Source organism: Carassius gibelio, chromosome A10 (assembly GCF_023724105.1).
Source record: "Carassius gibelio isolate Cgi1373 ecotype wild population from Czech Republic chromosome A10, carGib1.2-hapl.c, whole genome shotgun sequence".
Taxonomy (NCBI): domain Eukaryota; kingdom Metazoa; phylum Chordata; class Actinopteri; order Cypriniformes; family Cyprinidae; genus Carassius; species Carassius gibelio.
Window position 1 is genome coordinate 562,125 of NC_068380.1, and position 14,998 is coordinate 577,122.

The 14,998-nt window shown below is 36.8% G+C and overlaps 1 protein-coding gene across 5 annotated transcripts; it reads right to left on the reverse strand.

Annotated features, from left to right (window-relative positions):
- Positions 1-1,123: 1,123 nt before the first annotated feature.
- Positions 1,124-14,261, reverse strand: gpat4 (glycerol-3-phosphate acyltransferase 4). 5 transcript variants are annotated; one of them, XM_052607312.1, is made up of 15 exons: positions 14,094-14,261; positions 13,155-13,674; positions 9,920-9,989; positions 9,561-9,843; positions 8,435-8,509; positions 7,970-8,059; positions 7,757-7,850; positions 7,558-7,673; positions 7,395-7,450; positions 7,196-7,281; positions 6,992-7,120; positions 6,790-6,869; positions 4,777-6,680; positions 4,331-4,386; positions 1,124-1,378 (listed from the first exon to the last, which is right to left on the reverse strand). In XM_052607312.1, exons 2-13 carry the CDS (start codon positions 13,320-13,322, stop codon positions 6,572-6,574), a joined length of 1,356 nt encoding a protein of 451 aa, XP_052463272.1. In that variant the 5' UTR covers positions 13,323-13,674; positions 14,094-14,261; the 3' UTR covers positions 1,124-1,378; positions 4,331-4,386; positions 4,777-6,571. The 5 variants fall into 5 exon arrangements, with proteins under 5 accessions (XP_052463272.1, XP_052463271.1, XP_052463276.1 ...); XM_052607311.1 differs by having other exon boundaries at positions 4,331-6,680; XM_052607316.1 differs by lacking the exons at positions 1,124-1,378; positions 4,331-4,386; positions 14,094-14,261 and adding exons at positions 10,144-11,610; positions 11,780-11,918 and having other exon boundaries at positions 5,627-6,680; positions 13,155-13,300.
- Positions 14,262-14,998: the final 737 nt, after the last annotated feature.

Consider the following 14,998-nt stretch of genomic DNA (forward strand, 5'->3'; position numbering starts at 1 on the left):
ATATTCCTTAAATTTCAGTGTTTTATTCACATAAAGCTATCAAAAGGTTTCAGGACTGTTTATTATGCTTTTATGGTGCTTCTTTGTCCTTTCTGATTATCCTGGACACCATCTACTTTCATTTATTACAGGGATAATTTGTACTTTTGTATTGCATCGAGTAAAATAAGACAGAAATTTTAGGTGAGTTATATGTAGGAATTGTATTTTTATGAGCATCATTAAAAAACATGACCATGAAAGACACTTAATGAAAACCAATGCTATTATAATTATATTATAGAAAAATATTTTTGTTACTTGAAATAAAATAAACATTAACTGGAATAAAATATTTTTAAAAAATTAAAATTTCACCTAGTTGGCAAGGCAAATTTCCCATTTTAACTTTAACTTTGTATACTAATTTAATTAAAACTGAAATGCAATACAAAATATATATACATATATAGAATACAAAAAAGTTTCAAAAACACACAATAAAATGAATAAACATTTAACTAAAATGAAAATAAAAATGTTAAATATATATTAAATATATATATATATTATTTTTTTTGAAGGGTTCTTACACAATGATGTAACCACATCTCTCACAAGTGCACTATACTGGACTGCTCCAGATGGCAGTGGCGTTCCTGTACAATTCATTTATTTTAGGGATTTGAATGCATGAATGAAGATAAAAGTGATAATGGTGAAATGAAACCGTCACGTTCTAGTCCCTCTTGTAATATTCTGAAAGTCTGGATGGCTGAGGTTGAACTGGTCTTCTGATTCTCATCAGCTCTTCAGAGTCAGCAGGCCTGTAGCTCCAAACTAGATCAATAAAACTTACCCTGATGCAAGAGAATGAGAGAAAATAGCATGGGCTATGCTAGAATGAAATCAAACGGATTAAAACATTTATAATGTTACATATGTTTTGATTTCAAATGCATGCTGTTCTTTGTGTCCTGAAAATTTTTTATCAAGATTTCCACTAAGACATTAATATTAAATATCACTATAAAACTTACATATATTAAATAACTGTAACATTCATAAAAGTGAGTAAAGCTTCTTGAGCACCAATTCAGCATATTCAATATTCAGCATAATCATGTGACACTGGAAACTGGAGTAATGATGATGAAAATACAGCTTTAATATCACAGGAATAAATTACATTTCATCATACCATTTAGAAAACTACTATGTGAACCACTACAGACTATGGATTTTTTATTTAAATTTTTATAGTATGCCTACAAAGTGAGCTATGCAGAAAATAGTACATTAGTATTCTAAACATGATACTGTTATTACTTTTTCTTGGCAGACTGTAATTTGCATGCCGCTGTTTGGATACTGTCAGATGAAGAGTTTTAGTGTACTCCTGCAACCAAAAAAATGATATTTTTGATATTTTTAAACAAAAGCTTAAACCATCAAATAAATAAAAATTAACTGAAATAATATCACTTTTATTTATCTACTTTTCAATTTATCAATGTTGTTTAAAACTGAAGTTAAAAAAATTACTAAAACTAAATTGTAAAACTTAAAGAAACAGAGTAAGCAAGATTACTAAAACCTTATCAAAAGTTAAAATCAAAATATAAAAATAAATGAAAAAATATGTCTATATCATAAATACTTAAATGTCACTGCCAATAAAACAAGGGATTAAATTATAAAATATTTCTTCAGATTTATGGAAGCATATGGGTAGCATTATTCAATTTGGGATGTAATATGCAAAATGACAATGCAATATGTAAAATGGCAATGCATTTCTATACATTTACATTTTCCAATACATTTGTGCAACGTTTGGTGCAAAATGAAAATGAAAATTAAATTACATAATTTTAATTTGCCATTTACTACACCAGTTTTAATATGTAAAATGAATATTAATTTTAACGCTTTATAAGTTGCAAAATTAAAATGAAAATGTATTACAGAAATGATTAGATATGTCTAACACGTTAAAGCAAAAACTGTGGCAAAATGATCATTTAAATGCTATTTTTTCTTAATTGCATTAACACTCACAGTCAAGACACTTACGATTGCATTTTCATTCGGTGTCCCGCAATGAATGTAGCAAAACTCAATGTGCACATTGAAAATGCATTCCGAGCCGATCACGTGTCCCCGCCCTCGCGCCACGTCAATCATTATGTGAACAAGGCGGGGCTTACAGAAGGTCAGAGACTCAAGTCTCAAGAAAAGGATTCAATCAAGTGAGACAACATGGACAAGGCAGTTGGTCTGTGTATGTTTTGATCATTTCGTTTTATGGCTTCAATATTTCATTCGGACTTGTGGGCGGAGCTGAAACGCTGCTTTCATCTGATTGGTCGAATCGGATCGGTTTTCATCTGACAGCCTTCAGCTCGGTCTTGTCATTCTTTCAGGCAAAATAAGAGTCAGTGCGAGTGAAGCACTGTAATGTCTGAAACCACCGCTCACTGTTAATTAGCATAATATTTGAATCAGATGTAGCTGGGCACATAATTCGTGCTGATGAGACCTGCAAATTATTTCTAGGTTGTAGTATTGTATGAATATTGTCCCACTGATAAATACAGTGCAAATAGTTCTGTCCCTTTGGATAACAGTGAAGTGGAAATTAAAATCAATAATAGACTGAACAGTTCCATGTCTGTAACATTTACCACTCTCATCTTTTAAGTCATAAGGCACTAGGTATGTGTGTGTGTGTGTGTGTGTGTGTGTGTGTGTGTGTGTGTGTGTGAGAGAGACATTAATAAATAATTGTAAAAATTAATATAGTTAAATTTCTAAATAAAAATAGTAAAATTAGCTCTATGCTGCTCAGTGCTCCTGTAGCCTACCCCAGAGCGCCCTCTCGCGGCTGTAGACGGTAATGTTTTCTCTTGGTCTTGAATAAATGTGACATATAGTCCAGTGCGACTTATATATGTTTTTTTCCTCGTCATGACGTATTTTTGGACTGATGCAACTTATACCGAAAAATACAGTTAACATTATTATTATTATTTATTATGAGAGTAATTGACACAGACTAGAACTTTAATGTTTCACCCAATTCAGCTCATATCTTTAGACTCGTCCGACTCGTGTTGCTTGTATAACTGGCCAGACTTACCTTCCCAAAAAATCCTATTTAATTTTATTTCATAAATTTAACTATATTTATTTCCACTTTACTGTTATCCAAAGGGACAGAACTATTTGCACTGTTTTTATCAGTGGGACAAAATTCATACAATACTACAACCTAGAAATAATTTGCAGGTCTCAGCAGCACGAATTATGTGCCCAGCTACATCTGATTCAAATATTATGCTAATTAACAGTGAGTGTAGTTTCAGACATTTCAGCTGAAGGCTGTCAGATGACAACCGATCCGATTCGACCAATCAGATGAAAGCAGCGTTTCAGCTCCGCCCACAAGTCCGAATGAAATATTGAAGCCATAAACCGAAATGATCAAAACATACACAGACCAACTGCCTTGTCCATGTTGTCTCACTTGATTGAATCCTCTTCTTGAGACTTGAGTCTCTGACCTTCTGTAAGCCCCGCCTTGTGCACACAATGATTGACGTTTCGCGAGGGCGGGGACACGTGATCGGCTCGGAATGCATTTTCAATGTGCACATTGAGTTTTGCTACATTCATTGCGGGACACCGAATGAAAATGCAATCGTAAGTGTCTTGACTGTGAGTGTTAATGCAATTAAGAAAAAATAGCATTTAAATGATCATTTTGCCACAGTTTTTGCTTTAACGTGTTAGACATATCTAATCATTTCTGTAATACATTTTCATTTTAATTTTGCAACTTATAAAGCGTTAAAATTAATATTCATTTTACATATTAAAACTGGTGTAGTAAATGGCAAATTAAAATTATGTAATTTAATTTTCATTTTCATTTTGCACCAAACGTTGCACAAATGTATTGGAAAATGTAAATGTACATACAGAAATGCATTGCCATTTTACATATTGCATTGTCATTTTGCATATTACATCCCAAATTGAATAATGCTACCCATATGCTTCCATACAGATTAGGCTTGTTTTTGTTTTGTTTTTTACTGGACCACAAGATGGCAGCAAAACCTTGAAAAGACTTAAACATTAGGTTGTCCATTTTATGAAATGTATAAACTTGAATTCAAGCCAAACATCACTACAATGTAGAATAACTACTGAATGTTTCCACATATGGTGTTGCTTCATCTGCTTTGGGCTGTAGTTTCTCTCCAGTGGGGCTCTCAAACACATGAAGGATGAGAAACATGTGAAGTTGTTTGAAGACATCTCAGTGTGGTTCTGGTGAACTAACCTCTTGGACTGGCCCTGTCCCGACTCATGGGTTTGCTTTGGCCAGACGGAGGGGTCCTGGGTTGAAGAGAACAGCAGGAAGTTTCAACACACAAAACAGGATTGTTTTTACTAAGTCTTATTCAAACAAACTGAATGGGCCTTTACTGTGGCAACATTAAACATTAATATTATGTTCACAAAGAGCTGGTCAGTTAACTGTTTGAATTATTAACCAAATTAACAGGAAGTCTTGGATAAAGGTGACCGCAGCCCAGTATGCTGACAGTTTTTGCAGTCTGTAAGATAATAAACTTATTCAGGGTTTCAGCAAAAAAAGCATCATGCACCAGTCTTTTTTTTATATGATATGATATTATATTATGTTATATTATAATATATATTGTGTGCCTCTCTCTATATTCAACATAGCTCCAGTGTCCTGACCATCAGTTTAATGTCCCTCACCTGCAGTCTAGCATCATCTGTTTGGTTACCTTCACAGACCTGACAAAACACACTACGATAAGTCCTCACAGCTCCTTAACACACCATAAACCAAAGGCATCAAGACAATCTTATACTAAACACTTTCTATATTTTGTTCATAAGAAAATGTATGCCAAATATCTTCTACTCATCTTTAATACAATCAGGGTTCTCCAGAAGTTTCTTCCTTCTTACGAAACCCCCATGTGAGTGGACCTGTCAAATTCACTCGAAATGCCATCTGTCTGTCACAAGCTTTCAATGTGAATGCCCTTTCAGAACAGCAACACTGGTTTGTGTTTAGTAAGGCTAAGCGGCCAGTCGTGTATTTATGAACGTCCTCTGAAGGTTAGAGATAGAGGCTCTGTGTGTGTGGAGTCAACAGCATCTATGAACACCTGCACACGATGTTCTCAGCCGATTGCAGCTTCTGGTAAATAGAAGACCACAGATAAATGTAAGAAGCAATACCAAAATAAATGTACGTTTTGTAAACTGAAAATAACCAATTAGGTGGGTGCTGACGCACTTATTAAGGCGGGAAGGTGGTAAGTGCACGCTCCTGGCTGCCTGGTAAACATACCAATAGCCGCTCGCTCGCTGTATCAGACAGTACATGGATAAAACATAATTACAGTCATTATTTGTCACGTTATTACGTTCAGACGGAACTCGTTTCCTGTTTTTCTAGGCTCGAGTGTTAGACCATTACTTTTCGCGCTCTCTCAAGTCTTGTCAGTTTTAAAAACGCGCCGTTCAAGTAAAAAATGGTACATCTCTTTAAAAGCGCTCCTCTTTTTTATTCCACTATAAATAAATAAATGCGACGTTTTACCTTGAAATTCTGGCTTTTATTCTCGCAGTTCCGAGTTTATATTACACAACCCCCCCAAAAAACATTCTTTACAGAAAAAAAACAACGCTCGTGATTTTAACTTTTTTTTTTTTTTTTTTTTTTACTAAATTTACAACTCACAAGTATTTCCCCCAACACAGAATATAAATAAAATAAATAATAAAATAATGAAAATTATTAAATAATTGCAACTTAACTCACAGTTTGACTTTTTTTTTCCTCACAGCTGCTATTTAATCTTACAACTGGCACAAAAAAGTGCCAGCACTCTTTCCTAAATGGTTAGGTATTAACATTTCGATAATGTTTGAAAAATGTCTAAAAGTACAAATTAAAAAGTAGATGTCACATTGTTTAAAAAACATTTTACAAAATAAATAAATAAATAAAACAGAACGAAGAGCACATTATAGAGGCAGCCATGAGGAGATGAATGTTGAGCAGCTAAACATATAACGGACGTTATTCTTCATGGCTCTACCAACACTAAAGTTCTACGCACACCATCCTTTCACTTTTTCCTGTTTTTTTTTCCCAAGCTTAAATAAATTACTTCAAACTCTTCCACTCTTTCTTCTGCTTGGACATCATGCATTATAGTATCAGAGAACAAATATTCAAGACTGTAACAGACTGTGTAAATATGCCATATGTAACTCTCACTCCAAATTGAAATCATAGACCAAGAATTGAATGCCAGAGACAATCGTGCAATGATGCAAAAGCTCCTGAGGCGCAGCAGTGAGCTGAGGGTCCGGATGCACCATTTCCCCATCAACTCCCAATGACTTCATCAGTTCAGCTCGAGCAGGTTCAGGAAGGGGCCAGTGTAGGGCCGCACGGCATCCGCTGAGGTTCCAGGCTCTCGCCGTGAGCACAGAGCAGCACGTGTGAAGTCAAGCAGACAGCTGCGTCCCTTCACGAGCGACTGCGGTCTTCACTGCTGCCCACTAAAACCTTGCTGTAAAGTTTCTGCTGCTCCTCCTTGAAAACTTCTTTGACTTTCCCTCGTTTTAAACCACCATCCCTGTGAACATGCAAGAACACAAAAGCTTTGAGCTTCGTTTCATTTTAAAATTTCAATGCACATCCTTTTATTTACTAGTGTGTTTGACACTCTTTAAAGAGGAACCCACCACAATAAGTCTGCCAGTCCTCCCTTTCTAGCGATGGCTGCTTTGACCCTATTAGCAAACTGTACAGCGTCTTCCCCTTCCTGTAAAAATAAGAAAAGAATATATATTTTCTTATAAAATCTTACTGAACCCAATCTTTTGAACAGCAGTGAATATATACAGGTAATGAAACCTACGTCTCATTCAAAGCTTCACCACTCACCATACGGCTCATAGGTGGAAGGTACCAGACGCTACACACAATGGCCCAGCTGCTCATCATGTGCAGCAGGTAGTTCACCATCCCAAACTTGCTACTGTTCCAGAACGCATCCCCAAAACGAGGGTCATACTGCCAAAATAACAGCCAAAGTCATGTAAAAACACTTTATCAACAACAAATACAGGATATATAGTCTGTTCTTACTTTTATTGCCACAGGGTACACTTTGCAGCCGATCTCAAAGCTTCCCTTCTTGAACATCATGACTGAAGTGTTGTTTATACAAGTTCCTTTAGAGACAAAAAAAAAAAGTGTATTTGTGCCATATATTTCATACATGTACTTCAGTATGAAATGGTAATATAAGCACTTCAATATAAGCACTATGAGTTCTAACACTTACCCTCTGGGAATATGAGGATAGGCAGTTTGCTTTCGTCTGCAACATGGTCACTCAATCTAAAAAAAAAAAAAAAAAAAGTTATACGTTTGTGACAAACAGAAATGTTCAAAACGTGACTGCAAATTGAAGGAGGTAAATACATGTGAGAGAAATGCAATGTTACCGTTTGGCCACTAGGTGTCGGTCCTTCACTTCAGACCTCTCAAACCAGATGTGAGGACAAGCCTTGACCATCGCCCTCTGAATGATCCCCATCAGACCACCATGGACCTGACCCACCTGATCCACACAGAGAGACAGAGTTAATGCATATTACATTCAATATCAACACTGAACCGATATCAACACAAACATCACACTACCATAGCATAGCACCCATCACTAGCCAGAATGATGACATCGATAGGTGAGGTGTGATTGGCCACGCAGATTCCTCCGTTTTTGGGTTTATTCTCACTTGAAGCCAAAAGAAAAAAGTAGAAGTACTAAGAAATATGGAAAATAAAACCACACAACAGGCATATACATCTAGTAGTGTTTAATATTGCCATGTGGTAGTGTTTATGTGTCAGTACCTGTCATGGTAGGTGATGATGGCCGTGAGGGCTCTTACACAGATCCGGTAACACATCAGATGAACCTTGTCACTGAGATAATTCTTTATTCTGCACATTAGAGCACAGACATCAGTGTTAACATACACATTTACATACCAAAAGAGATCAATTTATTCTTGTGATGTAGAGCTGATTTTCCAGCATCATTACTATAGACTTCAGTGTCACATGATGCTTCCGAAATCCTTATAATATGCTGATCTGGTGCTAAAGAAATATTTTTTTCTTATTATCATTGTTGAAAACACTTGATGTGTAATATTTTTGTGGAAACATTTCTCTCTCAGGATTCTTTAATGAATAGAATGATCACAAGTACATTTATTTACGGAGCAAAACTGAGCCAGACTGGTGGATCACAGGACAGACAGACATACGTCTACTGTGATGTTTGAAATCACAACACAACAGCTTCAGACATACCTTCCGTTTGGAAACAGTCCAACAACTGATGTCAGAACCACGAGAAGACCGACACCGGTGAAAGCAAGCGTGACCCTGTTAAGAGCAACAACAGCAAATGTTAAAAGCAAAATCTAATAAAGACGCTGCTTCGCATAATCACTGCACAAATATTATGTCTGCATTAGACTAAACAGTGAAGCTTACGAACAGCCCCAGGTGACTGGCACATTTCTTCAGCATAGTTCTTTTAAATAAAAATATAAGGTGTCAGTTTAACCTTGAGCACTTAGCACTTGGCACCAGAAAGCTTTAAAACTGCTGATGGTTTAAAATTGCCGACAGTTTAAAACCGCTGACTTGCATCTGATTTTAAGGTTTGGCTATTTGTCACTGAAATACACTACACATTAGTTTCAGACATATTCCAGACCAAATATTAAAACCCTAGGCCAGTGGTTCCCAACATTTTTCAACTCGCGGCCCACACAACCAAACACATATGTTTGCACGGCTCACTGCAAAAAAATTAACTGGCCCCTATTTTTAACTATTCTTGGGTTAATAACGTAGTACTCAGAAGCTAGATTGTTAATTGTCTTTATTGAATGAACCGGAAATGAACAGAAAATAACTCGGGCTGGCACCACTTTGCACAACTGCTATTGTTCTGTAGCATATGCAGCAAAAATATTTAAGATAAATTGGTGGTTTATTCTTAAACCAATCAGCGAGCTCAAATAGTGGAAGCATACTTACAGATTAATATTTATTTTTTCTTAATTATATATATGAAATTATGTTATTGTGTTATGACAGACATTTTTACATATATGAACAATATCATTTAATAATTGGCAGCCCACCTGCAATACCATCACGGCTTACAGGTTGAAAACCACTGCACTAGGCATTACATACTTGATGAATTCGTAAATAGTTACAGAGAAAAACTGGGCATTTTAGACTAAACTGAGAATCACACACAAACACACACTAAAATGTTTGATATACTCCAACCGGATGAAAGTAAAAGAAAAAATATACACAACGTTTTGTGAAATCTATCAACTACAAAATCTGCAGACTGGCTCTGACTTACAGCAAAACAAAGCATTCATGCAGTATCCACAGATCTTCCTCTCACCTGAGTGGGAGCAGAATTCCATATCGGATGAGCACTCCCACTCCCCAGAGCGCCGTGAGCCTGGTGCTGATGTGGTGGAAGTTGTAGTTGCTTCGGGTCAGCAGGTTCCAGGACTCCAGCTCCTCTGCTGTGAAGCGTTTGGTCACCTCGTCATCGACGATGCTCTCCACACCTCGCCGGCAGAAATAGAAGATGTCAGACATGTCAAACTCAGGCTCCGCACCACTACGCCTCATTTCCTGGATCTCCTGTTCGAGGGACACTGGCTCTTTAGCAATGATCCCTGGACAGAAAAAGAGCAGGGTTATGATGATGTTAAAGATATGATGTCGGAGGCAATGATCTTTTTAGTGTTTCACCATTGCTGTAGGGTTTGTAGAGATGCTGATTCTTCTCTTTGGCTCCTCGCTCCATTCTTAAGGTCGCCCACTGAAAGCAGAACGAGAAAAAGTCCAACAAATTAAGTTGTAATAGTACAGCACAGTATCCTGGCGTGTGCACAGTCGTATCGCATTAAAAAGCCTCAAAACAGTAATAATATCTTTCTGTGGTATTTCCACAATTTAAAGGAGCGAATACTTACTGAATCGTTTCATCATGTTCTGGTGATGGATGCTCGGTTCCTTATGGAATTACATTACATGAGTCATGACATCTTAATTGAATCACTTACTCATCCTCTTGTAAACACAATGTTATATATCCCCCAAGGCAGGCTGGACTCCAGACCCCACGAGAGCTCATACAGCTGTCATGAGGACGGGGAAACAAACAACATTCAAGCCGTAAACAGCCTTTGGTGAGTCAATCCCACAGATTCACAGGCAGCCGCCCAAAACACCACTAGGGAGGAGAACACAACGGCTGACCCATGCGTCTTCACTGGATCCTGGAGCTCAGCCACTGACAGTTTCACAGACCTAATTTGAACCAGTTCTTTTCAATGATTCACAAAACATCTGTCAATTACTAACAATGAAACCTTTAAAACCCATTTTAAACAAGCAATAGACAACATTTAACCAAATATTTACTTAAAATGCAGTTTCTAGGAGCTGGAACAAATCAGTTTAGATTGAAACGAATATGCTAAAAGAACCTGTCTGTCTTAAACATGCTGCATCATACTAAACTGAAAACAGTGTTTCTGCATAGGTTTCAAAAACTAAATTAAGATGTACAACCTTTCTTAAGATTAAAATGATAGAGTTGCCCATGAACAAATTTATACAGCCCCAAAATAAACCATGAATACCAGATTTTATTACCGCTAATACTTCAATACATACAATTTATATGTTGATCGATACTGTATTTTGCTGATAGGAAAATAATGTGTTTAAAGAAAAAGTACAAATTAGTCTTTGTAATTAATGTGTTAAATATAATGCTTCGTTAACGGCCCACAACAAAGCAACAAAAGGTTAATGTTGTATTAAATGCCAGATAAACTTGTGAAACAAAAATCCTAATAATTTCCAGATTTTATGCATTTTTTAATGAATGTGTTTTGAACATTTTATTCTTTTGAGTCAATTGCTCCAAAAAAGTGCATTTTTTTAAGACTTGTTAAAGACCCACAGAAACCCTGTAAATGTTTTCTATGTTTAGCCTTGTTTATCTATACATGCACATGTATGTACACGTGTACACACAACATCTGATGTTGCTGTTACTGCATCTGAATTTTCCCTTAGGGATCATTAATGTGGATTAGCCAAGCAAGGACAGCAGCTGAGCACCGAGTGTGGAAAGATGTCCATGCACTGTGTGAAAGTAAACAGTGACTCTCGCAGGCGCTGATGATGCTGTGACTCAGGGAGATGCGGAAGCGAAGGTCAGGATAGGGAAAGAGTGAACAGTCAAGCTGCTTGTCAGACTAAATCTCACTACCCTGTTCAGGGTCACCAGACAGAAGAGTACGGAGAAGTTAAGTCACTGGAAAAAAGCCATCTGGAGTTTCTTAGGGAGTCCGGAGAGGGTCGGACCGAGTGACTACATCAGTCCAGATGGATGAGAGGAGAGTGGCACCATAGGAGACCATCAGAATCTATTTTAGGTCACACACAGAGCTCTTACTGGCATGCATTATGCAAAAACATTATTACAAAAATTAAAAACATTTAGGCGGTTATAGATTTTATTTTAATTTAGAAAAACATTGTGATTTAAAAAATATATTCTTGAGGCATCTCAATTACAGAGCATTGGTGGCAAACCTTTTAAGCATTAAAGCATGCAATAGACCTAGTGATTTGGGTCACGCTATCGAAAAGTAAGTGAAATCTTTGATACTTTGTTGTCAGTTCCAAAATGAGAATCCTCAAGCATCAAGAACAGGCCACTGTTTCTCCATTTCTGTGTGGAAACATGCAATAGGATTTCAGCAAAGTAAAAAATAAATAAAATACATTTTAAATATATACATTACTCTAATATTCCAGTTAGGGCTGGGCGATATGGCCAAAAAATTTAAATCTTGATTTTATTTTTAGAACATTTGACCTGATTTTCGATTTTTAACTAGTCAACTTGAAAACGTAACTACAACATGATTCAAGTAAATACATTTCTCTTTCAAGTGCACCACACATGAAGTTGACAGCATGATGTAAATGCTAACCCTAACCCTAACCCTAACAAATCACTTGTTAAATACCTTTGCAAAAAAGATGCACGAACTACAACCACGTCTTGTACAAACTTGTCTTATACGGGTCAGAATAATACAAGGAAAATTATTTTAAAAAGTCAAGGTAATTCAAAATGATTGAAAATACAACACCATAGTTTTTTCAATGTAAACATGGACGTGTTTGACTGTTGCACTCACTTCTCTTGCAGCATCTCATGCATAAAAAAGGCATTCTAAAAACGCAGTGTTCAAGATAAAAGTACTACTGCATTTTTTTCCTATTCTACTGCCCACGACGCATCTTTGTCAACACAAAAGTGCATTCAGTGTCAATGGCACCTAGTGATATATTCTAGTTCTGGTCCTTCACAGATAGGTACACAGTGGAAAATTAACATTTTGTGACTTTTTTAGACTTCCATCTTTGCAAATTCAAACACAGGGCAGCATGTTGATTTCATGAAGCAAAAAGATTTTTAATCTTGTGCTTAGTGAAACAGACTAACACCCACTGGAGGAAACACATTTCTAAAACTGGCATTCGTGGTATTCACAATCTCACCCATAAATTGACACCTCTACAAACAACTTTGAAAAGACCCAAACTAACAGAGTCCTGCAACAATGCATGTGGTCCATAAAGTTTTGAATATGACAGAATGTGTGACAGCACAGGATAAAATGAGGCAAAGTCAAATGACAGCAAGACCCTCCAGACTAATTCGGTCAATCGTGAATCTGTGTTCTATTTTGAGCCATAGTGAACAGAAAGAGTGCTGACTGCAAAAGTAGTAAAAACACACCTGAAAGACTACCTGAATGACCTTCCAACTTATATTACAAGACCACTGCACCACAGACAGAGCATCAAACCTGCTTTAACTTTCCACAGCTTCAGATATTCTTGAGTAATTTAATTACTGTAAAATGACAGATATACTCAACATCAACTCACTCACCTCAAAAAGCTTGATGAGGGACTTCATATACAGTCTGCGGATCCCAAAAGACACACCGAAGATTGCAGGTACGATGATGAACACCAGAAGAAGGGTGAACCACACCGTGAAGGAGATGCCCAGGAGCATACAGATCAGGCTATCGAAAGGGAAGAGGTAGGACTCCATCTTGACCACAATGTGGAGACCGGACGATTCAAAGGAGACAAAACTACCTAAACACAGACTGCTGGACTCCTCTGATATGCTTCAATTTCAGAAGCCTATGCTGAAACACAGCCTTCATGGGCATGTAAGGAAAATTATAATTTATGCATGAAACAAAAGGATGAATATCCACTGAATAACAACTATAGACATCTCAGCGGGACACATCAAGGTTAAGAAAACCCTGAATGGGACTATGCATAAGCATAAATATCCAATCCTTCCTGCTTTTACAGTCTCTTGGGAGGAATATTGTGCTTCAGTGATCTATGTGAAACGGTCTCACTTCAGTCCACTGCCATTTGTGTTATATCTAGAAAAACAGTAAAGAAAAACACAGGAATATGCATATGAAGTTTTCAATTAAGCTCAAAACAAAGGACTTACATAAAATATTCAGACATTCTATGCTAAATAAAATGATACATGCCCTTTTAGATTCATTTTTTAAATCAGAATTAGATTCTAAATAATGAAATGTGTTGATAGACACTATTACATTTCTATATAACACTCTTAAGATATTCTTCATTTAAATTTCTGAGATGCATTTAGATGTATATCTAAAGTGCATCATAAATTGATTAAAATTGTGGTTGAATGAATATGAAATGTTTGTTATACAGATGTGAATGACTGGATGCTAAATGGCTAATCCCTAGCTTCTCTTTCAATCACGTAATTAACCCGTCAGACGTATTTAAATGTATGAAACCCGTTGTTTACACTGACCTTTTCAAGGTAGATGTCGTTTAAAAGCTCATTTATCTTCTCAATATAACAGTTATTTTTACATTCGAGCATCGTGAGACGCTGCTGTTGTTGTTGTGATTATACAACAAGTTTAAGCGCATCAGCAGCGGCGCGAGGCACGGCTGCCGCGACTTCCGCTTCCGGTGGGCTGAGGATGACACCTCATTGGCCGCTTTGAGCCGTTGCCACGATACGTCAACGCGTCCGCCATGTTAGTGAGGGCAAGACTATATATATATATATAACGTTATATATATATATATATATATATATATATATATATATATATATATATATATATATATATATATATATATATATATATATATATAAAAATAGAAAATCCTCTGAATCGATCTCAGCTCAAGAAACACATTTTATTTAAGTTTTCAGTTCTGCCTTTCTCTGGAATAAAGTGGTTTATTTGTGAAGACAAAACCTGACTACTAAACATTAATTCCCCGCCGCTTCCCTCAAGATTTTCTATTTTATTCAATTAATGAGTAAAATAATGTAAAATACTTGACGATGTTTGACATTTTGTTCTATAATGCACATTAAACACACTCATGCAGAAAACACACATTTTGAAACAGTGGTTTGTTTTTCCATGTATGTTGGGCGGCACTTCGGAGCATGTTCGCGACTCGGTTGATTCAGATCGGCACTTCGAAGTCTGTTCGCGACTCGGTTGATTCAGATCGGCACTTCGGAGCCTGTTCGCGACTCTGTTGATTCAGATCGGCACTTCGGAGCCTGTTCGCGACTCGGTTGATTCAGATCGGCACCTCGGAGCCTGTTCGCTACTCGGTTGATTCAGATCGGCACTTCGGAGCCTGTTCGCGACTCTGTTGATTCAGATCGGGACTTCGGAGCCTGTTCGC

Excerpts from the sequence above, each read along its gene's own strand:
- gpat4 (XM_052607312.1), bottom strand. The coding sequence starts at position 13,322 with ATGGAGTCCTACCTCTTCCCTTTCGATAGCCTGATCTGTATGCTCCTG. Across the intron at positions 9,844-9,919 it reads CTACAAACCCTACAGCAATG|GGATCATTGCTAAAGAGCCA; the intron begins GTGAAACACTAA and ends TTTTCTGTCCAG. Across the intron at positions 7,851-7,969 it reads ATCATCACCTACCATGACAG|TGAGAATAAACCCAAAAACG; the intron begins GTACTGACACAT and ends TTTGGCTTCAAG.